The sequence below is a fragment of the Aegilops tauschii genome, chromosome 4 (assembly GCF_002575655.3).
Source record: "Aegilops tauschii subsp. strangulata cultivar AL8/78 chromosome 4, Aet v6.0, whole genome shotgun sequence".
Classification (NCBI taxonomy): domain Eukaryota; kingdom Viridiplantae; phylum Streptophyta; class Magnoliopsida; order Poales; family Poaceae; genus Aegilops; species Aegilops tauschii.
This window is the reverse complement of record NC_053038.3, coordinates 25567128-25592137: the sequence shown is the minus strand read 5'-3', so window position 1 is coordinate 25592137 and position 25010 is coordinate 25567128. Positions and strand designations below refer to the sequence as shown.

The window sequence follows — 25010 nt, the reverse complement described above, 5'->3', positions numbered from 1 at the left end:
GTACGCAAAAGCGCGTGTTCACACTTGATCCAACGTCTTGGTCCATTAAGGAGGTGGTAGCGCGGCGAACGAGGCAATCGGACTATATTGCTTTAACACTTTCACTTAACCATAGGAGTTTGACAGTGGGGCTACTATATAGCCCCTGGTACTTCCGCGCTCATCCGAGTATGGGCGCGTACGTACATGACCGGGAAAATCGGCCCTTCGTTAATGCGGAGGAATCCCGAAGATTCCGCTAAGTCATCGAGTGGTTGACGAGTCTCGCGCTTTATCATGACAGTCAGTTTTCGGCTTTCTCTATTGAGGTGCTCGTCTAGATGAACCAGGGCACAATCGTAGTAGTTCTCCTGGTGCCACCTTAGCCGATAGAGCGGAACGTAAGATAGCAGAACACGGGAGCCGGGCAAACCCAACATTTGACCAAAGACATGATTCGGAGCTGATGCATATAAGGCCAAACTCGCGACGCCGAACACTCCCTAAGGTATTCGGTCTTTACAACATATACCGGGCTGAGTAACGCCCTTGAACCCTGAATTTCCAGGTACGTGCATTAGTCTGATGTGGCGAAATGCCAATAACGTCAGCATCCCTCTCGGTTGTGTTGAGTATCCGGAGGGTGTGAAGCAACAAGAGACAGTAAGAAAGGTTTACACAGGGTCTTAATCTAAAAGAAACCTTTGAGTGAGGCCCTGCTGCACGTCTGCGCCTGTGTCTCCATTGTGCCGTATCCTGGAAGGGTGTAGCACGATTGTCATCTGTAAAAGAAAAAAACTTAGATGAAAGTCGTCGTGCGGAAAACTGATTATTCTCATTAAAATTCAATCTAAATGAGGTAAAGCCGAACTGTAGTCCTTTTTACATGCGGGAAGCCCCTTGTACCGCCTATGGGGGTATATCGATCTAACCAATCTCAGGTTTATCTAAGCTGTTACAGCTAGTGGTGCGCCGGATTCGTCTAGCCGTGTCCACGGTCTTGACGACCGACCATTTATTCTGGTTGGAGAGGTCGTTTAGTGTTCGGCTGCTAAAGCCGCCACACATTCTTCCACGCGTAAGGAACGCCCAATGTTTCCGCTAACTATGATGATGCCACGTGGACCGGGCATCTTAAGCTTAAGAGAAGCGTAATGCGGTACTCCATTAAAACGAGCGAAGGTTGTTCTTCCGAGTAGTGCTTGATAGCCGCTTCGGAATGGAGCGATGTCGAAGGTTAACTTTTCACTTCGGAAGTTGCCGGGAGAACCGAATACAACCTCTAGTACTAGAGAGCCCGTACAGCGGGCCTCTGGGCCTGGTATTACTCCTTTAAAGGTAGTATTGCTTTGGCTAATTCTCGTTGGGTCTATCCCCATTTTGCGGACGGTGTCCTGATATATCAGATTAAGACTACTGCCGCCGTCCATGAGGACTCGGGTGAGATGGTATCCGTTGATTGCTGGGTCTAGCACCAAGGCAGCCAATCCTCCATGCCGGATACTAGTCGGGTGATCCCTACTATCAAAAGTGATCGGGCAGGCTGACCAAGGGTTGAACTTAGGGGTGACGGGCTCTACGGCGCATATGTCTCAGAGTGCGTGTTTGCTCCTCCTCTTCGTCACGTGAATCATGTTCACTGTTTTCACCTCTGGTGGGAACTTTTTCTGTCCCCCAGTGTTTTGCTGGCGAGGCTCATCCTCGTCTTCACTTACTGTCTCCCTCCCCTTGTGTTCGGCGTTTAGCTTGCTGGCCTGCTTGAAGACCCAGCCTTCTCTGTGGGTGTGATTTGAAGGTTTATCGGAGGTGCCATGAATCGGACATAATTTGTCTAGAATCTTGTTTAGGCTGGACGGTCCATCTCTGCTGCCTTTGAAAGCCTTTATCCGTTGACCGGGTCGAGAGCCCCTAAATCCGGCGTTTACCGCCGTGTTGTCTGGGCTGTCTTCGTTATTTCGACGCTTGCTTTTACTGCGTCGTGGTTTTCCATTGCCATCCCTGACTTCAGATGTGCCTGGGTCGCTGGTGCTACTACGGGCCAGCCAGCTATCTTCGCCCGCGCAAAAGCGGGTCATAAGGCTTGTTAGGGCTGCCATTGTCCTCGGTTTTTCTTGGCCGAGGTGTCGGGCGAGCCATTCGTCCCGGACACTGTGCTTAAAAGCTGCTAAAGCTTCGGCGTCCGGGCAATCGATGATTTGATTCTTCTTAGTGAGGAATCTGTTCCAAAGCTTTCGGGCTGACTCTTCGGGTTGTTGAGTTATATGACTTAAATCGTCTGCGTCCGGAGGTCCTGTCACGACCGGATTTTTGGGATATAAATTCCCAGAAAAACGGCCTGTGTGCTCACCAGCCCCAGGATTACTGTTAGCTGATGAGGTACCAACTTGATACAAGAATTCCAAGCAAGGAACAAAAATATGTAGTACAAGACCATTTAGGCCTGGGAGTACAACACTTGGTTTCTAATGGTTGAGGGCGGAAGCGGTTGGAAACACCTGCGTCTATGGGACTCCATTTCCCACAAGAACAGCTGACCAGGATAACTCCTATCTTCGCGAGGCTGCAAATGTCAACACGTAGGCTCCGAGGTTGTCACCGCGATGCATACCTCCACGCAAGGCAATCTGGCCAAGACAATAGCCAGGGACAAGCCAGTGAGTACGTTTGAATGTACTCGCAAACATTAAGAACACGGGTATAATATATCAAACACACTCCAGGTTTAATAGATGATCATACATCCGTCACGAAAATATACGAGAAACCATGATGCACACATATGGATAAAAATATACCAAAATAAAATACTGGGTGCCAAACGAGTGTCTGAATGACTCCTCGAGCGGAAAATGCAGAATAGTAATGCTGGTGCCAAACGAGTGTCTGAATGACTCCTCGAGCGGAAAATGCAGAATAGTAAGCGAGTGTCTGAATGACTCCTCGAGCGGACAATGCAGAAATAATAATACTGGTGCCAAACGAGTGTCTGAATGACTCCTCGAGCAGAAAATGCAGAAATAATAATGCCGCAGTCGGGCGTCGGGGCGACACCACCTAAAGGGCTTATAAGAGAATAATCACAGTGAATATCCAGGAGGTAGAACCATCCCAGGGATACTCAATAAGAATGCATGATATACATGGTTAGTCCAAAACAATAAAGATCACAATACATATGTGCCATAATCATAAACAATATTTAGTACAGTCGTTTCTCCATCCGAAAACCGATAATTTACTCAAGCCGTATCTCCATCCGAATACCGTTACTACGATCCAGTTAACCGTGTCTCCATCCGAATACCGTTACAGAGCTCTAGCTAAATCGTTCTCCATCCGAATATCGTTACAAAGATTCAACTCAGACTGTGGTCCTACTCAAGAACATGACTATCCGACACGATATATCCTCTGCAGAGGGAGTACCATTTTCCACGAGTAACGGGATTACTCAATCCCTCGGGACTAATTCCGTCTACGGTCTTTTGATTGAAAACACGCCTGACCTGCACACACCAGCTTAACTCACCAGTGCCTGGAATCACCCACGACACCTGCCAAGCAAAACTCTAAGTGGGGAGGCTACAACCTCGACGTAGCATGGGATCACAAAATTTATACCGCGCGCAAACTGGGGAAGCTATCCCCTTCGGCTACAACCGAAAACACCCATGCCCCCGGACCGAATGACAGGCTTTAATCCGTGGCCACGGGAGCTTCATCACGGCCTCTCTGTACGGTGTGTGCTTTGGAAAGGGGTTGACAACCTACTGAACCATACCCTGTCCCCTGCAGGGACAAGTGGTGGTACCGACAAAGGGAAGCTACTGAACAAGACTCGGTCTACAACCGACTCAGGTGATCCAAGTATCCACCAACAATATTACCACTAGTGAAATAAATCACCACTCCTCGAGCCTCACCATGCTATGCCGGGCATACTCGTCACAACGAGGGATTAGGGACAAGCTCGTGTCTACCCAAGACCACGACTTTCCCGCTTCCTACCGGTGTGCAAGAGAAGCTCACGAGGGCGATCCAAATCCTCAGGGTATCCATTGCTGGCCACAAACAACTCCAAAGTGCACTCATGCACGAGACTACATCGATACATAAACTGTCACTTATACTCCAAGACAAAAGGTGTTGTGATCGTATCCAAACACCACAACAAATATTATGCCAGAGTTCATAAATGCTTGCCTTCAAAAGTATGCAAAGGATGCACTTATTGGAAGCTTTCTTTGTCCTCCAAAAATTCCTATTTTGCAAAATACACAAATACAAATATTTCAAACACAGTACCAAAACTTATCTCAAATATTTTTGAAATAAATCTTAAAATAAACTAGATGAAATTTGAGAGAGGTAGGAAAAAGAATCAACTCATTTGGAGTTTTATTTTAAAAGTTATAGCCAGTCAAAGTTTGGTCAACTCTGTTTTTAAATAAAACCAGAAAAAAGGAAAACGTTTCAGCAGAAATACGCTTACGCAGCAGGGAAAACGCACTCGGGGGTTTGCGCCTCCACTTAAACAGAGAGAGGGCGCTGCGCGGGTCGCTGACAGTGGGTCCAGAGGGCCCACTGGTCAGGTTTGACCGTTCCTTCCCTCCTTCTCTTCTCTTCTGCCCGACGGAAGCGGGGCTCCGGCGATCGCCGGCGACGGACGGCGGCTCCTCGAGGGCATCTGCGGGCGGGGATGGAACGGCTAGACCGAGGCGGTCCTTTGGGTGGTCGATGGGTTGGCGGAGGTGGAAGGAGTCGCCGGCGGCGAGCTCCGCGGCGGAGGAAAGCTGCGGTGGTGAAGTGACTATGTTGCTCCGGTGGCCTCCGACCGAAGCTGGGTAGCTGGGCAGCTCCGCAAGACTACGGGGAGGTTCTTGGTGGCGCTGGATTGGCAAAAGGGTGGCCGGCGGCGACGAATCGCGCTGGGGCTTGGCGGCGGCCGAGCTGGCCGGAGTTGGGGGAAACGGTCCTCTCCGGTCGATCTACTGCGCGGGGAGCTCTACGGGGGAAGTCTGAAGTCGCGTGAGTGCTCGGAGGGGCTCGGGGGCCCTTTATATAGCGTGACGAGGCGGCTCCGCGGCGGCAGAAGATAAGATCGCCGGCGACCGCTTTCCTGTAGTTGCAGGGCATCGTGGCGGCGACGAACGCGTTCCGACGAGCGGGGGGATAAGCACGGCCTGTGCTCCGGGGCAGCTGTCGCGCGCTGGTGGCTTGGGCGGCGCCGTCCGCGGTGGAATCCGCTGCCGACGCCGGCGTGCCGCCAAGGGCGCGGCCAGCGGTGCAGCAGGACGCCAGAGGGATCGTGGAGCAGGGGGCGACTAGTGCGCGGCTCAGCGATGCAGAGGGACCAGGGTCGGGTCGCGTCGAGCGCGGCAGTGCGGCGTGTCGGCGTAGTGCGCGCGCGTGCAAAACGTGCGCTCTGGGCGCGCCCAGAGCACGCACGGCAGGTGCTCGACGGAATGCCAGCGTGGTCTAGAGCGCGAGGGTGGAGCTGGCAAAGCACAGATCGAGGGTAGGGGTGGCTAGGCACTCTGTGGACAAGGTTGTTGGGGCTGGGGTACAAGTCCACAATGCAAACCAGAGAGCTTGCCAAAACTGACTGTGCACCCCAGGTGTTCGACAGAATGTCAAGTGCACTTAGGCAACTCTTGGAGTGGCCAAAGTCTCCAGATCAGTGTCTCTTTAGATACAGGAGATGGTGGTGAGATTAGTTTGGCAAAAACAGAAAGTTGATAGTGCAAGTTTTGCAAAACTCCAGTTTTGGGCAGAAAGAAAAAGGGGTTTAGAACATGCACTTCAAAACCTCCAATGAGCCCAATCTCCTGGACTTAAGAGTTTGGTAGGGAGGGCTACAAGTAGGAAAAAGCTCAGGGTCACTAGAGCAAGGAAAATATGGTTGCAGTACAAATCACCAATTTGGACCAGAAAGCAAAAGAGGTTGATCCACTCAAATTTTCCAAAGAACATCATTGGGTTTTTGCTTGAAGATGAATTGTATGCATCCACTGTCATCTCCAAACACTTGGAAGAATTTTTGAAGAAATATTTAAATGGGTTGCAGTGCAAAAGTGCCTACTGGACCAGATTGGAAAAATTGGTGTAGAGCTCAAAGTCTCCAATGGCCAGAAGGTATCTTTGCATAAAAGTGATGTGGAAACATCACATGACATCCCCAAATTTTGGTGGAATTTTTAAAAGCATTTGTCAAGTGGTTGTAGTGCAAATAGGCCCCAAATGCAAAAGGAATCATTTTAAAGAAAGAAAGCTTTTTGAATAAATAAATCTTGTAACATTTGAATCCACTGATAAATAAAGGTTTTATTATGGAGAGAAATCAAGTCCAACAATACCCTTGAAGGTTTCTCCCACTAGAGGCAAAAATCCAAAATCACAAAAGGTAAAACTTGACAAATTGGAAAAGTTTTATTTCCTGGCAATATTTTAATAAACAAAATAAGGCCAAAAATTTTGGGTGTCACAGGTCCGACATAGGTCCCTTGAAAATTAGCCCTAAAAGCATCCTCAAGGTCTTCCCAACTTCCAATTGAGTTTTCGGGGAGGCTCTTCAGCCAGTGCCGAGCTGGTCCTTTCAGCTTGAGGGGCAAGTACTTGATGGCGTGGAGATCGTCTCCGTGAGCCATATGGATATGGAGGATGAAGTCCTCAATCCAGACCCCAGGGTCTGTCGTTCCGTCGTACGCCTCTATGTTCACGGGTTTGAATCCCTCTGGAAATTCGTGATCCAGCACCTCATCGGTGAAACATAGGGGGTGCGCGGCACCCCTGTATTTGGATGTGTCATGGCGTTCTGACGGTTGTAGTGTTCGGTTTTGATTCTGCGCTGGAGCGCGCTTCCTATATCCGTAGATGGATCTGGTCACGCCAGCTTTTTGATGCAAGTCCTCACGTGAATCGTGTGTTGACTTATGTGCGGCCTCGTTAGCTGCCCTATCACGGCCACGAGGTGGTCGGTCCAACCGGTCGGTCGTTTTATTTTTCGGCTGTGCAGGCTCTAAGGCCTCATCATCGAATTCAGGCAACAACTTGCGCTTTGGATAGCTCTTTGTGTGGTGACTGTCACCGTACTTTTCTTCAGTGTCGAGCACTTTGTTCCATCTACTGTTGAGCGTATTCTGCGCGGCCTTAAGCCTTTGCTTCTGCTTCTTCAGACTCCTCGCGGTGGCAATAAGCCTTCTATGGAGGTTCTCTTGTTCCAAGTGCCTTTCCGGGATGATGTGTGCATCGTCGTCCGGACTGTTTTCCTCCCCGGAGAGAGGTTGATGAGCTTTATCCTCGGCGTCGCCGTGATCGGACAGCGGCTCCGTACTATGTTCGCCGTCCGCTGGTTCATCCTGCTCTGTCGCTGGGTCCGTGTGGTCGTCGTTTCCTCTGGAGTCGACCGGGGTATTATTTTTTCTTGCGCTGTTATTGTTGTTTTTGTCGAGGCGGGATTTGGAGCGGCGCCTACGCCGTCGCTTTGGTTGCTTCTCGAGGGAACTATTCTTCGCTGCATCCTTCCGTTCCTCGTCATTGTTTTCTTTGGGTGTATCCACCATATATATATCGTGTGATGAAGTGGTTGTCCAGCGCCCTGTGGGCGGTGGTTCCTGTTCTTCTCCTGCATCATCGTCCATACCGCCGATGTCTTCGGAGTCGAAATCGAACATGTCGGTTAAGTCATCGACACTGGCTATTAAGTGGGTGGTGGGTGGGGAACAAATTTCTTTGTCGTCCACCTCCCATTCGAGCCGGACATAGTTCGGCCAAGGGCCTCCTGACAAGGAGAGAGTCCTTAATGAATTTAGCACATCACCAAAAGGCGAGCGCTGAAAGATATCCGCGGAGGTAAACTCCATGATCGGCGCCCAATCAGATTCGATAGGCATGGACGCAGGCGGTTCGGGGCCTGTGGCCGGGGACGAATCCGAGGATCCGGCAACACAGGTCTCGTAGGAGGTGAAGTCAGTATTCGGCTCTATCGCCAGTGAGTGTGCAGCCTCCAAGGCGGGGTCCATCCACCCGTCCTCGGACGGCGCAATCTGCTCCGGATTGAGGGCCGGAGTAGTTGCAGGTGTGATTTCCCGAACACTGTCCGACGGCAGAGCAAAGTCATGCCCGTCGTGACTGTGCGGCGCACCTGACATGGGCTCGAATCCGTCGAAGATCAAGTCTCTGCGGATGTCGGCAGTATAGTTCAAGCTTCCAAACCTGACCTGATGGCCAGGGGCGTAGCTTTCGATCTGCTCCAGATGGCCAAGCGAGTTGGCCCGCAGTGCGAAGCCGCCGAATACAAAGATCTGTCCGGGGAGGAAAACCTCACCCTGGATCACATCGTTGCCGATGATCGAAGGAGCCATCAAGCCTTGCGGTGACGGCATAGTGGAACTCTTAATGAAAGCACCAATGTCTGTGTCAAAACTGGCGGATCTCGGGTAGGGGGTCCCGAACTATGCGTCTAAGGCGGATGGTAACAGGAGGCGGGGGACACGATGTTTACCCATGTTCGGGCCCTCTTGATGGAGGTAATACCCTACTTCCTGCTTGATTGATCTTGATGATATGAGTATTACAAGATTTGATCTACCACGAGATCGTAGAGGCTAAACCCTAGAAGCTAGCCTATGGTATGATTGTTGTTGTCCTACGGACTAAAACCCTCTGGTTTATATAGACACCAGAGGGGGCTAGGGTTACACAGAGTCGGTTACCAGGGAGGAGATCTACATATCCGAATCGCCAAGCTTGCCTTCCACGCCAAGGAGAGTCCCATCCGGACACGGGACGAAGTCTTCAATCTTGTGTCTTCATAGTCCAACAGTCCGGCCAAAGGATATAGTCCGGCTATCCAAGGACCCCCTAATCCAGGACTCCCTCACCGGGGTCGTCTGCCTTGACCTTCTTGGCAGCGCCGGTGTCGTCAGACCCTTCAACGGCAAGCACGGCCTTGCCCTTGCGTTTCCTATTGCGACGCCGGCCCTTCTTCGTCGGGGCGGCGGTGTCTTCATCAGTAGAGTCGGTTTCCGCGCCGGCGTCCTTGCCGGGGTACTTCCTTCCCTCTTCAGCCCGGGCGCACTTGTCGGCCAGAACATAGAGTCCGGCCACATCCTTAACCTTGGTCATCACCAGCTCTTCGCGCATCTTGCGGTAGCGCATGTTCTGATGGAACGCGCTGATCACAGCGGCGGGATGAACGTCGGGGATGTTGTACTGCACCCGGCTGAATCTCTGGATGTACTTGCGCAGAGTTTCCCCTTCCTTCTGGGGAATGATATGTAGATCACTGGCCTGGCCATGAGCTTGGTGGCCTCCAGTGAAGGCGCCAACGAACTCATGGCACATATCCGACCAAGAAGAAATGGAATCCACCGGCAAGTGCATCAACCAAGACATAACATTGGGCTTCAGTGCCAACGGGAAGTAATTGGCAAGCACCTTGTCGTCGCGAGCTCCGGCAGCCTACATCGCGATGGTGTAGATGCTGAGGAACTCGGACGGATGGGTCTTGCGAGTGTACTTCTTGCCGACATCGGGCTTGAACGTGCGGTGGGACGGCCACTGGAACTGCCGCAGCTCGCGGGTAAAGGCTGGGCAGCCCACATCGTAAGGTAGGCCGCCGGAGCCCCCCGGCACTGGGTGGTCCATAGCGGGTCCCGCCCGCTTGTCCGACTGGTGGCGTGTATCACGCCGGCGCTCGATAGTGGTTCGAGCATCTTCGTGAGCTCATTCTCGAAGAACTTGGCGCTGGTCGCGGTAGGTCCGCGGGTCGGACGATGCTATAGAGATGTTATCACAAGCTTCGTCACGACGAGCCGACGCCCGCGGCGGCTGGCAAGGAGGAGGAGAGTGCATCATGACCACAGCACCCCCGGTCCTCCCAGCGCTGGCATGTGGTGGCTCGGTGGAGTGCCGGCCCGAGGGTCCCGCCGGCCGCGGATCATCTTTGTTGGCGACGGTGACGAGGCTCCGGATGGTGGCCCTCCACTCGTCGAGCTTCTCCGCAACAGGAGGGAAGTCGAGGAGCAGCTGCGCGCGTGCCAAAACTTCTGCTGGCGTGGGTGGCGGCGACAGTTGCGTGGACCGTGGCGCGCTTCGACTTCTAACCACGTTAGAAGGAGCTCCATCACGACCCAGCGGCTGCGCGCCATTTTCGCCAGCACTTCGGCGGGCATGTTGAACTCCTTCATCCCGCGGATGACGCACAGGGCTCTTCCCACGGCGGTGCCCAGGGTCACCGGCGTGGTGACGCTGCTCGTCGCGCACACCATGGGAAGAGCGTGCAGTGGTCGCCGGCGTGGGCGTCTTGGAGGTTGTTGCGCCGCCCGTGGGTGGCACAACGACACTCCTGGAGGGCCCTGCGCCGCCTGTGGGGGGCCCAGCCCCGTCTTTGGAATTGGTGATGTGCGGCCCGTCGCCTGGTGCGTGAACGGCACCGCTCGCCAGGCTCTGATTGCCAGGGCGATGCTGGTGCTCACAGACCGCGGCTCGGGTTCTGTCCGCAACCGGGCCGCTGCTCGCCCGTACTGGCACGGGCCGTTCGGCCCCCGATGAGCCGATCGTCGTGGCCGTCTTCTTCTTGGGAGCCATGGCGATGAAGAAACGCTAGGCTAACTACTAGACCAGATTCTCACAATCGCGCACCCCCTACCTGGCGCGCCAAAGATGTCGGTGGGAAACGACACCTATGGGATCACAAGAATCCCTACTACGGTTGCCAGGGCGCAGGGTTGTGAGAAGAGCAGGGATAGCAGTCAGCACAAGGATCGTTTACCCAGGTTTGGGCCGCAAGGATGCGTAATACCCTAGTTCTGCTTTGGTGGCTGTATTTCAGAGAGTTCTTGAGCTCTCGAACTAGCTATGGTGGGTGTGTGGTTTCAAAGAGCCGAATCCCTCTCCAGTACGCCATGGGCCTCCTTTTATAGTCGAAAGGGGCTGCCACAATGGCACATAGGAGGTGGAAAGGCGTACAGTGCTACGAGCTTATCGCTCGTATTACAGGACAAGATACATTTAATGCATCGCTTAGGTGTCCCCTTGCTTTATTGGGGGACGGGAACGAGGCCCGTCCCGTCCGTCGCCGCTCCTCCTCGCTTCGACACGCGCCCTGGCCAGCGATGCGTGCGGCGCCATGTAGGCAGGCAGGCAACTGAGGTGGCGCGGTGGTAGGGTCTTCACGAAGATCTGCATGCCGCCACGCAGGCGTGTGCTGAGTCGGCCTGGAAGCTGCATGTTGCCACGCAGGTGCCTGCCTAGCTGGTTGGGCTGGCAGCTGCATGCGAATGGCGGTGGAGACTTGGCTGGTGCGGGCCTGGCGGTGGCCCCGCTGGCGTCCTTGGTGAGGGCCTTGTTGGGTGGCCCGGCAAGGGTCTTGCCGTGGCGCGCAGTCGTCCCCGACAAGGATCTTGCCGGGGGTCTTGTGGCTTTCTTCGGAAAGGATCTTGCTGAGGGTCGTTGTCTTCCAATCCTCATCTGATCCTGAGTGTTCTTTGTCTTCACAAAGATCTGCATGCCACCATGGAGGTGCCTCCCGAGCCCTGCCCCAACGTGGTTGACGGTGTTGGAGACCGTGGGCTCAAGGGTGGTGCGCTCCGCTGGTGTTTGGACGAGCCGCCCCGACAAGGGCCTTGCCGGGGCCGTGGAGGTTGCCCCGGCAAGGGTCTTGCCGGGGGGACCTGCTTCGCCTCTCTGCTCTTTTGTGGTCTTCGCCTTGGCATTGCTCTGGCTGTCTTGGACTTTGGTTTTACCTCGGTTCACCTCCCTTGTTCTGCTTGGTGCGGCCGTGGGCGCGGCTCCGACTGTCCGTGCACAGGTAAAGGGGTACAAAGGTGCGCCCCTTCTTTTGTACACCGACAAACATAGTTTTAAACCAAATTAAGCAATTTTTGAAATAGTATGACACTTAAACCAAGCAGTTTTCAAGCAAACCAATACGACATAGTCGATACCAAACCAACACGTGCAATAGAGAGCTCTCCTAGACGTTCATGATGAAGGCGTCGTCGTGCCTCCCGCACTTGGTCACCAATACAATGTCGTCGTCGTTGAAGACGATCACCTTTAGGGTGTCAGGAGTCAGCAAATTGAAGGTCGCCATGTACCTGATCCTGGTCTGGTGGGCGGCGGCGAAGGGGGCCCAACCCTGATCGAGGGTGACCCTGTCGTTCATCAGTCGGATAGTGACCCTCCATGTGCAGCCGGTGTTCGTCTTCAGCTTGAACTCCATCGACACGGCTGGGAAGTGCTTCGTGAAGTCTAGGGGCATAGCCAGGCACTCCAGCTTCGGGGCAAGGATCACCTTGCAGAAGTGAGTTGGTCCACCCTCCTCATGGTGGGCCGTGAGCTCAGCCCATGGATTGTGGGTCGTATAGGTTAGTACCCCTTAGTCCAGGACACCATCACGAGGGGCGAATTGGAGTGAGGAGCTCCTCCCCCCTTGGACGACGCCCCAAGGAGGGACTTTCCATCCTTGGTGGCTGCCATCTTCTCCCCCTCTAACCTGTATATACTTGAGGTATTGGCCACAATTGAGACACAACTTTTGGAGCCTCCTCTAGTTCAATACTACTAGCTCTAATTGAGACAATTATAGCTAGTTCTACTTTCTCTAATCCTCATAATTAGAAGCCCCGTGTGGCTCTAATCTTATCCTCTAATTCTCCGGTGGCGATTAGTTCTGGACTGTGAAGCGCTACCGGATCGTGAATATCGTACGCTTGCAAACTGTAGAGAGGTCGTGCTTTCGGTCTTCCATTCGAGAGATTGTTCGAGGGCGGTTCGCGAGATCATTCATCAGCGGTACGAGGGACTCCAAATACGATCTACACCGACTCGTCTGCTTCCACTACAACTCGGAGTTGGTAAGCATCATGATCCAATCTTCTAATGCACCTTCATATTGTTCCTGGGTGTTCGTAGGCCATTTTTTTTGTTTTCTACCATGTTTCCGAAGGAAATATGCCCTAGAGGCAATAATAAAGTTGTTATTTTATATTTCATTATTCATGATAAAGGTTTATTATTCATGCTATAATTGTATTGATCGGAAACCTAAATACATGTGTGAATACATAAACAAATACCGTGTCCCTAGTAAGCCTCTACTAGACTAGCTCGTTGATCAAAGATGGTTAAGGTTTCCTAACCATAGACATGTGTTGTCATTTGATAACGGGATCACATCATTAGGAGAATGACGTGATGGACAAGACCCATCCGTTAGCTTAGCATAATGATCGTTCAGTTTATTGCTATTGCTTTCTTCATGTCAAATACATATTCCTTCGACTATGAGATTATGCAACTCCCGGATACCAGAGGAATACCCTATGTGCTATCAAACGTCACAATGTAACTGGGTGATCATAAAGATCTACAGTATCTCTGAAGGTGTTTGTTGAGTTGGCATAGATCGAGATTAGGATTTGTCACTCCGAGTATCGGAGAGGTATCTCTGGGCCCTCTCGGTAATACACATCATAAGCTTGCAAGCAAACGACTAAGGAGTTAGTCATGAGGTGATGTATTACGGAACGAGTAAAGAGACTTGCCGGTAACGATATTGAACTAGGTATGAAGATACCGACGATCGAATCTAGGGCAAGTAACATACCGATGGACAAAGGGAATTACATATGTTGTCATAACGGTTCGACTGATAAAGGTCTTTGTAGAATATCTAGGAGCCAATATGAGCATCCAGGTTACGCTATTGGTTATTGACCGGAGCAGTGTCTTGGTGATGTCTACATAGTTCTCGAACCCCTAGGGTCTGCACGCTTAACGTTCAATGACGATATAGTATAATATGAGTTATGTGATTTGGTGACCGAATGTTGTTCGGAGTCCCAGATGAGATCACGGACATGACGAGGAGTCTCTAAAGGGTCGAGAGGTAAAGATTGATATATAGGACGATGGTGTTCGGACACCAGAAGTGTTCCGGAGGGTACCCGGTACATATCGGGTCACCGGAAGGGGTTCCGGGCACCCCCGGCAAAAGATATGGGCCTTATGGGCCAAGAGGGGAAACGCACCAGCCATAAGGGGCTGGTGCACCCCACATATTGGCCGGCCAATGTGGAGAAGGAAAGGGGAAGGAGGAAAGGTAAGTGTGAATTAGGATTCCCACTTCTCTCTCTCTCCTCCCCCCCCCCCTCTTTCCTTCCCCCTTCGACATATATGGCAGGGGGCGCGGCCAAGGGCAGGAGCCCAAGTAGGATTCGGTCCTACTTGGGACACCCCTAGGCATCTCCCTTCTCCCTCCCACCTATATATATGTGGGGGGGCTAGCACACACCAGACAATTTCCTAGCCGTGTGCGGCGCCCCCCTACACCGTTTACACCCCTGGTCATATTTTCGTAGTGCTTAGGCGAAGCCCTGCGGAGATCACTTCACCATCACCGTCACCACGCCATCGTGCTGACGGAACTCATCTACTACCTCGACGTCTTGCTGGATCAAGAAGGCGAGGGACATCACCGAGCTGAACGTGTGCAGGACGCGGAGGTGACGTGAGTTCGGTACTTGATCGGTTGAAGCGTGAAGAAGTTTGACTACATCAATCGCGTTGTGAAACGCTTCCGCTTACGGTCTACGAGGGTACATAGACACACTCTCCCCCTCGTTGCTATGCATCTCCATTGATAGATCATTGCGTGTGCGTAGATTTTGTTTTCCATGCAACGATTCCCAACAGTTTCCCAACTCTTTACTTCTAGTTGACCCAATTAGATCTAGATCTAGATCCTCTCTAATCCTCAAATTAGAAGCCCGGTGTGATTCTCATCTCCTCCCTCTAATTCTCCGACGGTGATTAGCTCTGGACGATGAAGCGCTACCGGATCATGAAGGCGCTTGTAAACCGTGGAGAAGTTGTGCTTTCGGTCTTCCGTTTGAGGGATCATTCGTGAATGTTTCGAGGGACTTCAAGTACGATTTACACCGACTCGTCTTCTTCCGCTGCAACTCGGAGTTGGTAACGATCCGGTCTAAACCATAGTTGCATCTTCATAGTCCTCATGGTTGATCGTAGGATGAAATTTTTGGTTTTCTACTACGTTTCCCAATAACCCCTTCCCATGGGGCATTGGATGGAGGGCTTTCTTCCAAGGGTGCTCGCTTGGTGACCGCACCAAGTTTGAGAACACCATGGAAGTGTGCTCGAACTTCACCAGCAGCGAAGACATGCACAAGGAGGCAGACGCTGTGGTGAAGAAGACGATGACGGAGGAGATGAAGACGTTGATTCTTGACCCAGTGAAGGGCGCTATGTCAGTAGACATTGCGCTGGGCCATGAATCAAGACGACTCCGGCAATGCTGGACAGAGGGCAAGATGGGCCAAGTACAGGGAGTACATGGCTCCTCAAGACGAACGTGCCGCAGCGTTCTGGACTAGGACATTGGTGGCACCGGAGGTCATCACTCTAGAGCCGGAGGAGGAGGAAGAAGCGGTGGAGGTGGTGGTCAGGGCGCCGGAGCCAGGCCATCGTGTATGCCAATCGATCTGGACGACTGCGAGGATGACCAGACAGTGCATGCTACGGTCGAGCTGGAGGACAACTACAAGGCCAAGGGCCCCCGCCGCTCCGAGCGCCATCAGGGTCGCCGTGGCTACGATTTATCGCTACTGTGTAAGATTAACCCCCAATCCCCATTCCCCTTGTGCTCAATCCGGATCGGTACCCTAAAATCAATGGCTACTCAGTACTCATGAAGAAGTGCTAATCAATCCTATGGCTATTTTCCCCGATTCCCCATTCCCCTAGAACACAGATGGATTACGTGGATTGAATATGAAATCGTAAGCGAGGAGGTGAAAATAGGGCTTACCGCCATTGCCGAAGTGCTGCGGGTGATGTTGTTGATGCCGGTGATGGAGGTCGGTGGTCACCTTGCTGTTCTTGGATCCGCTTATCGCCGCCGACGGCGTGAGAGCGGGAGAGTGGAGGGGGTGGGCGAGGGAGAGAGGTGAGGGTAATTATTGCTGACGCTTCGGGAAACAATGCGACGTCTTGAGCGTGGCTCCTTGCGTGCAGTCGCCGCCGCCCATGTGCATCCCGTGGGTCTGGCTGTAGAAACTGCCGATTTGACGGTTTCCAGCGGGCCTGACCCCAAGGTGTTTTAAGTTTTTTTTTTTTTGAACCTCTAAGGTACTTTAAGTTTCATGCTATGCAGGCTAAACAGTGAATGCATGTAACCAAGCAACCTATTTTCTTCCCGGACGGGCCTGGTTGGGTCTCATGCGATCAACCAAACACGTCCATGCTACTATTTGATGTGCAGATTCTGCCCCGCTTAGAAAATGTTTGGAGACGCCGATTGGTCGTTAGTAAATTGTAGTAGTGCGGTCATATGTTAATATGCAAAGCATGGATCCTGTTGCTGGCTGCATCAGTGCAAAGGGGTTCAGTCAGTGAGTCCCAGTGAGATGGCAGGGTATGGGGTGTGTCCCAGGCAGCCAGATTCGGAGGCCATCAAGGTGCAGCTGATCCACGGCGTGGGGGCACACTGCTTTCGTTCGCTCGCTTGCCGGGTGGGATATGCATACGCGGCTATGGTAATGGTGGTGTAGACATCCTCGTCATGTTCTCCGGCCTTTCGGCACCCTCCATGATGCCTTTGATCCTTTCTTTCTCGTCTCCACTCGTCGCCCTTGGCTTTCTCGAGGAGATAGCTTCGTCCAGGCAAAGTGTCGAGAAACTCTAGCTAGGAACGCCGCCTTAGTCTGCACTTTCATCCTTTCGCACTCTGATTTGCAACAGTTTCCAAATCCCAAAAATGCGCGTTTGGCTTCCTAAACTTTGGCGCCGAACATGCATGTTTGGCGTACCAATTCGGAAACGTCACATAACTGAAGAAGAAGAAGAACATAACCTAACACTGTCATAGGTAACACTTGTAAGCGTGTCAATCAGTTGGACTGAAAGAAAGAAAGGAAAAAAAAGTAGCTTCATCAGGTGTGCAGCTTCTGCCTCACTTGAAAAACCCTTGATCAGTGCACACACACAAGCCACATAACTGAAGAAGAATATATCATAACACAGTCATAGCAACTAGCATGTCTTGTATGAATGCATTACTCCACAGGTTCGTTGTCTGAATCTGGTCAGTAATTCAGACGACAATGGCGACAGCACAAACAGGCAATCGAATCGGTCAAGGCTAGCTGCTCGTGGCGATGGCGCCCAAAGCAACTTGCGACTTACCCGGTGGGATGGAGGATTCCAGTGATCACAGGCCACCGGTCCTTCCTCTGATCCCCATTTCTCCTGCTACACTAGAAAAAAGGCCATTCCTCAGGGCTGAATGCCGCCGATTTGCAGCATGAACCGTGCATTCCCCTGCTTATTCACATTGCATTGGAGTTAGTTTAGCAACCAACAAGAATTTACTAGTGCACAAGGTTATCTCCAAGGAAGTCTGAATGCGAGCTGTTGTTTTGAAAATGCTCAAGATGCACTACCAACTTACCCAAATTTTCTTCACAAGCAAAGCTGCTTCAGAAGGAAACAAAAACAACAGCTCGCATTCAGACTTCCTTCGCACGATCTGGCACAGCGCAACTCCCATCACCACTGGATCCTGCGAATAAATTAAAAGTATCCATTATCCGCTCCATGCTGCCAACAGAATTTAAAGATCATGAACTGCCATGCAAGGTGGTGAAGTAGAAAAGACCAGCATCTTCAAGGAAGCCTGTTTAATCTTTTACCATGCAGTTGATGACTCGCAGAACAGAGCATATGACTTGCAGAAAATACGCGGTCGGATGTTCTAGTGTAAAGACCAACAAAAAGTTTTCGCGATCCAATCTAGAGTCCTTGTTAGAGACAAGCGGAAAAACATCAACAAGGGAGGGTCGAGGCCGCTCATGTTTTTCAAAACTTTATTAGTTGAGTTTGGCATTGCACTGATTTTGAAATGCACCTTCGATTATGTTTACTTTGATACTTCAACAAATTGATAGGATGTTTGTGAGCAGAAATATTATACTCCTAGAATTTGTTAAACTCCATATAACTAGATACATTCCACAGGAAAATGTAAATGCTAATGGATAGGATCTTTCAGAGCAGTAATAGCATTTGTAAAACTCCATTTAACTAGCTATATTTCACAGGGCAGCGTAATGCAACACAGCATCAGCCAGTCGCAAACTGGCCATCAGTGTTTATTTAACTTGGGTTACATTCCCAATAAAGCAAACAATTTTCTTTGCAGTTTTTCAAATACGCTAATCCCTCGGTTTCTTAGTTTAAGTTTTTTCCTATGAAAGTACATTGAACATTTATCTGCAATTGGCCATTAGTTGGGTTACATTCATTTGTCGAAAACTGGCCAGTCATAAAGCTTAACTTTGTCGAAATACAGTGGTACTCATTTGTCCTTCTACCACATTTGATTGACAGGTGTATGAACCACGGTGATTTTAAGATTTTCAATGACATGACAAACCGGCAACCTGAAGATTATGCAGCTCTTCTCTCAATGCCAGTCCAGTCACTGGGTGCTTGCTTGACTGAATTCCAGCATCGAAGTATAAGCAATGATAGGTTACTGGGCCATCTACAAGAACAGGCTAGTAAGCAGACATCGATGTACCTTATAACACATAAATGGTAAGAAAATAGCGCCAAAATCTGCACCTAAGCATGAACGTGCACATAAAAATATCTAGTAACATATGTCTTCCACGAAAGCTTGTTTGGTGGAAACTGAATGTATTAAGATTATCAACACAACATTTCTAACGCATCTCAACTGATTAAACAAATCAAAGCACGGTAGGAGAACAAATGCAAGAAATGGACTTTAACCAAGGGAAGAAACACTAAAATACAGAGCTACACTCTCCAATTTCCCAGCACATAATTTGTTTCCAGGTAATACACTAGCTAACCTCTATCTGAAGCACATGAGTCCTTGCCCTAAAGCTCTGAGATGTACCTTTCCATGCGCACTTTGACTTTGCAGCAGATTGCCAGCCCTTCCCCCTGCTCTCCCAGGTTCTGCAAAGGAGCAGAGCAACATTGCCAACCCTACCATAACCACCCACAAGTGTAGAATGAAAATACAATGAGAAAGCAATGAATTCAGTGTTCACAAAGATCAAAACAAGTTTCTTCTCTGTCAGGAAAAAATGAACTTCTCCCAAATGAAGGCCAGCAGGTAATAAAATAGTTATAAGCATCAAACACAGAGCTCCAAATTTATCTGGTCTGTCTACAAAATAAACTTTCACCGCAGTTACTTGATGTTCCAAACCTAAATGAAGTAGAGTTTCTAAGGATAAGGACTAAAAGAACATGGAATGCAATCATCATCCTACATTCGCCATAATCGACTTCACAGAGTTCAAGATTCTAACATAGTCACGAAACAACACGGACTGGTCACCCTCCAAGCCAACACGGTGGTGCCGGTTGCTGCCGGCAAGGTTGTTACATGGGCTTCCCCCGATCACTAAGTCAAAGCCACCAAGTTGTCTGATAAGTGATGCAATTTTTTCATGTGTGAGAGACTGCACATCACGAAACTCTATCAATGTGCCTTCCTGGGTCTGATCCCACCAAGTTCTCAAGATGTTCCTACTCGCGTCGCAGATTTCCACAGAAACCACGGTCTTCATCCGTATGCCAAGCTTGTGAAGGGCAACCTCTGCTCCTCCGATACCACTGAACAGGGACAGCACGTTCATACCACATGGAAACCTATCCTTCAGCACTGACAGATGAAAAGCAACAGTATCGACTTGGAATGAATTTCCAAGGCATTTGTCTTTCTTTTTCTTGCTAGCTCCCCTAGTATGGTCCCTCGGATAACCAAGCAGAAACTCCATTTCCAGAGAATCCAATGCAGCAACTTTGTTTTTGCCAATCCATACCAAATTCCACTTCCTGCACTCTTCCAGCACATATTTCTGAACAGCTTGAGTTGGTGGATCGCTCGAGTTTGCAAGAGCACGGTGGATCCGTTCAGTCAGCTTTGCGCTTGCCATACATGTTTGTAGGCAATTGAACTGCCTTCTTTGGTCCCACGAGGGCCACCATGTCTCGTACTGGGGGAAGGCCTCGAAAATGGTCTTCGGAGGGATGGGACGCAAAACTGACCTTCCCTCAGTTGGGAGGTTATGGATGTAACCCCGTTTCCTTAACGCTGCGCAGAAGTATTTCGAGTCTACGAACTCTGGCTCAATACCATATAGGCATCTTGAAATTTCTGCCCAGGCACCTTTAGTAGCAAGTGCCACATTCTCATAGTAGAAGAAAGGTGCTCTCATACTATGTGCAGGAAGCAATCTGCTCACTGACCGTGGTCGGTCACCAGGTAGGCCAAATCCCACCATTGGCTTTGGCAGAGAAATTGACTCTTCATGACCACCATCCCATGGGGATTGACTTCCATGTGCTCCACCTCCGTATCTTTTCCTCTTCTTGCTATCTTCTGTGAATCTTGCTTTCTTTCTCCCCACGCAGGAACTGAAGCGATTCTCATCCAGAACCTGCAAACAAATTCCAGTGTCAATCCATCGAAATTAAGAACGAAGCCATTATTATTCACATGTATAGCAAACTGCAATGTACCTCATGGTCAGCCTGTGATGCATAGATGGAGTCAACCAATACATGCATAGGGGTATACCTGGCCAAGTTTGAACCAAATATAAAGCATAAGGTACCATCCCATTAAAGTATGATCAACAAAGCCTAATCACCAAGCCAACAACTACAAGAAGAGAGCCATACCACATCTTCTAAGAGCCATGTTTGCTTCATCTTCAGGAAATCCCATGTCCACTAAGGACTTGATCTGCTTGTCCCACTGTGACATTTCTTCTAGGAAACCCTGCACAAAAGCACAGCAAAACAGAGATTAGAAAGCACTTTCTACATCTCACCGCCCATTTTGATGCCAACTAAGTAACTAGTAACTACATACTAGTGGTGAATGTAATTGTACAACATGATGCACAAGACCTGAAGAAAGGAGGGGGGGGGTTCAAAAAATTAATATTTAAGAGCTCGATTTGATGTCCTGCAATGCCGTTTGAGATGTATAATACAAGAGTTATTCTTGTGTGCATGAACTCAGTCCAGTACTTCATCTGCTTACTTGACACAGCTACCTAGACCAGCCATAAATGTGTTTGCAGCGTCATAAATAAGTGAAAACATATCTAGATAACACATAAATCATGAAAGTGGGTAATGCTTATGTAGCTAGTAATTTTCCATCCCTCTAGACACATTTCAACAGGTAAAATTACTCGATGGAAACAACTCATGGTCTCATACGTTAGATCATACCAGCTAATAAACAGATCAACAATGTTTCACATGTATATAAAATTATATATCACAATCCACATAATCAAAAAAATTCCGGTTACCAAGCTGAAGATAAGTAAGTATCTACCTCATCACCAGAACCATCAGAGTAAGGTTCCCTTTGGCCAGCATCAACAGCATCATCCCAGTCTTCAAAATCAAAAGCATCATCTTCTTCTTCTTCTTCTTCTTCATCTTCAACGCGCTGGGGGATGCGGCGAGAAGTAGAGCAGCTACCCACTGAGTCGTCATTTTCCTGCATTTCACACAACCAATCTTAACATACTGTCCTTCCCGCTATGAAGCAAGAGGTCAACTCAGATATGGGAGCACATCAACAAATACCGTATATGCAAGAAGTAGTGACAGCAATGCACTTTCGTCCCTCTCCCCTGAAAGCAAAACAAAAGGTTACAAACTGAAGGTGCAAAACATCAACAACACGAATGAAATGATCAAATGGAACTGACTACTACTTGTATTACCAATCTCTTTGACGGCCTTCAATACCATCTCTTTCGGGAAACCCATTTCTACATACATCCCAACTAACGAGGCAGAAGGAGCTGCCCCATTGGCCATCCCAACAGCGTCCTTTAGATCAGTAACAAACATCAGACTACGATCAAAATCATAACAAAATAATAACCTTATGCGAGCAATGACTAGCTCTTGTGCACTTGTGCTTAAAGACACCCACTTCTATCAGTTACCTGCCTCACCAGCGTGGACGGGCCAGGAGCATCAGCGTTTCTCAGGACTGGATAAGACGAGCCCCCAACCTGACCATCATTGTCCTCATCCAATTCGAACTCATCATTATCGCTAACCAAGTCCACCATCTGTAACATGAGTGACACCACAACTCAAACGCACAGAACAACAGCGAAAGCAAACCAGCAGCAACGGAGAAGAGAAATTACGCGAGGGCATGACACACTGAGCCCCAAGGCAACAACAGCCATGCGACATCGCAAGTGAAGCCTCAAACAAGAAATTAGCACAGCCACATTCAATTAGTATAAGGTCTAGAACACGTTTAAACAGAAAGAAAACTGCCACCTTTTTCGATCCAACCGACCATTTGCGTCCCACAGATGTCAAAACCCCGTGCACGGTTTATCGCATGCAATCGGAACCATAGCATGCATCGTCACGAGGTTTCAAATTAAAGACTGCTAAGTGCTAACCATCACTAGACGTGGAAACCTCGGCATGTAGCCGCATTTAAGAATGAATTTGCTGCCCTTGTCCAGGATCACATTTTACAACTGTTAAAAAACATTACAGAAACCAAAGTTTCCAGATTGCAGGGGAAATTGCATTGCCTACAGCAAGATGGCAGCACATCTAAGATCTAACTACATGAAGAAAAAGAAACCAACTAAGTGTGCTCGGTCTCTTCTCGGCTGTGACGAGAAAGAATCGTTTCATGCAGAACATCTGAGGAATCGATGAGAGGAGAGGAGGTCTTTACCACCGCCATTGTTCCTGAACTGCCTGGAGAGCGAAATCACCCGGCCAAGTCCTAGACAGTTCCCTCCCTGAGTCCCTGCGAAACAGAAAAGGCATTCAATTTTAGGGCGGCCGACGTACGGACGGACGGACGGACACTCGTCCCGCGAAATCCGCGGCCTCCCCGTTCCGGAGCGAAACCCTAGCCCATCAGACGGCCACGAGAGAGAGAGAGAGAAGGGAGGAAGCCGGGGAGAGAGGCTGCTCACGTGCGATGATGCGACGGCGGCCGGCGTGGCTGGGGACGGCCGCGAGCGTGGACGGGGAGGGGGAGGCGGCGGGCGGTGCCTGGTCAGGAGGGCGCGGGCTCCGGGTCCGATGGCGCCGCCGGGGGTCGCCGGCGCGTAATGCGGGCGCCGATCGCCTCCTCGCCTCGTCGATGGCCCTCGCAGCGGCGGGGTGGAGCGGAGCGGAGGTGGCGGAGTAGGTGGAGAGGAGGCGGCGCCCCGACCAGGTCACAGCCAGACAAGAGGACTGGAGCGACGAGTTTCTGCACCCGAGCTCAAATGAGCTCGGGTGAACAGTAAAATCAAAAAATTCAAAAAAATCCTTTTTTTTAAGAAACATTGACAAAAGTTTTAAGTGCTTGCAAAAATTCGTCATGAAATCACATTCCACATGGCAAAAAAACAAAAACAGTACTCTGAAAAAGCTACTTTCAAAAGCATTTTGAAGCACTGAATTTGTTTTTTTTGCCACGTCTTACAGGAACGTGATTTCATGATGAATTTTTACAGGCACTTAAAACTTTTGTCAATGTTTCTCTAAAAAAAATTGAATTTTTTTCGATTTTACTGTTCACCGAGCTCAAAAGGCACTTTCGACGAGTCCACTCCACTTGTTGTAGCAGCTGGTATTTTAGCTGGGCCTCAACTGAACTGGCCCATTGCTCGTTAAGGCCACTCCAGTCTTTTTATTTATTAACTGTATTTAATGCAGTAATTTTTTTACTGCATTTAAGGATTCCCTTAGAAAGAATACCGTATTTAAGAAGATCATAAGTTGTCAAGGAACATAGATGAAGCCCGTATCTTCCCCTGCCTAAACTCAAACTTTCCAAATACGTTTAACTTGAACCGGTTATGGATGGTGTCTTTCTTTCTCTTTAGTTAGGGGCTATTAAAAAAAGGATGTGAACAAAGGGAAGGGTAGAAGGAAATGCTATGGATTGCGAATGATAACCTTCAAAAATCCATAAATTATTTTGTGAAAAAGAAAGTAATAATTTCATTTTTATGATATACAAATTATTTTATTTTATTTTCATGAATTCTTGCCGGTTCTTATTTTTGTGGGATTTTATGAATTTTAATTTCTTCCCCTAAAACTTTGAATGCCCAAAACCACCCTAGGAACTCCCCTCCAAAAGTATAAAATAAAGTGAAACAATTCATGGGTCTGAGGATTATTGTAGGATTCTAATCAAAATAGCATCAGACAATACGAGATCATTTGTGTTCCATACTAAATAGGAAAAATGGTAAATGCATTTCTCTTTTTTTCACATGATATAAATAGTCCTAGTGCTAGATAAACCGTGGCATTTTATTTATTATATGTTTACTACATGCATGGTTTTGTTTTTGCATATATTTTCCTAGAAAAAGTGGGCTCTGGGTCGATGTTTTGGGAAGTTCTGGTTTATTATAAATTCTTGTGATCGGTTAGAGTTTAATTGGGACCAAACACTGTTAGTTCATTCCAGTTGAATATTTTCCTAATAACTCTACATTTAACTTTAGGTGAGAATTGACATTCTTGTTACCCTATCCACCAGTTGCTTTGTCATTTTGTTGTTGATATGGTCTTGCTTGCTTCTCTTATGCACTTTTGGGAAATGTTTGGTCAGTAGCCAAAAATTGGTATGCCAATATGTTGGCAAGCCTACCAACTTATTTTGCAAACATAAAACTTGTTTATTTTTGGCAACTTTTGGAGTTGGCTACCAAACAAGCATACCCTTAGTAGCTACCATCAGAGTCAAATCAAACAAAGAAAGCATAAGGAAATCCTACGAAAAGTCATAAATAGAAGTACTGTTCACTAGGCGACATCTGGTTTGCAGTTCTGTGCGTAAAAACCAGTGGTTTTCCATGATGAAACCCATGGAACTGATGCAGAAAGAAGTTCCCAAGAACTAACAGAAAGAAACAGCAAGCACATGGCTCTTGATATTGCTAAAT

At 49.2% G+C, this 25010-nt stretch overlaps 1 protein-coding gene across 2 annotated transcripts; it reads right to left on the bottom strand.

Annotated features, from left to right (window-relative positions):
- Window positions 1–19140: 19140 nt before the first annotated feature.
- Window positions 19141–23325, bottom strand: LOC109741923 (DNA (cytosine-5)-methyltransferase DRM2). 2 transcript variants are annotated; one of them, XM_073496140.1, is made up of 9 exons: window positions 23037–23325; window positions 22790–22864; window positions 22026–22154; window positions 21798–21906; window positions 21658–21704; window positions 21401–21568; window positions 20731–20830; window positions 20569–20626; window positions 20012–20486 (listed from the first exon to the last, which is right to left on the bottom strand). In XM_073496140.1, exons 2-9 carry the CDS (start codon window positions 22796–22798, stop codon window positions 20288–20290), a joined length of 819 nt encoding a protein of 272 aa, XP_073352241.1. In that variant the 5' UTR covers window positions 22799–22864; window positions 23037–23325; the 3' UTR covers window positions 20012–20287. The 2 variants fall into 2 exon arrangements, with proteins under 2 accessions (XP_073352242.1, XP_073352241.1); XM_073496141.1 differs by lacking the exons at window positions 20569–20626; window positions 22790–22864; window positions 23037–23325 and adding an exon at window positions 20627–20691 and having other exon boundaries at window positions 19141–20486; window positions 22026–22163.
- Window positions 23326–25010: the final 1685 nt, after the last annotated feature.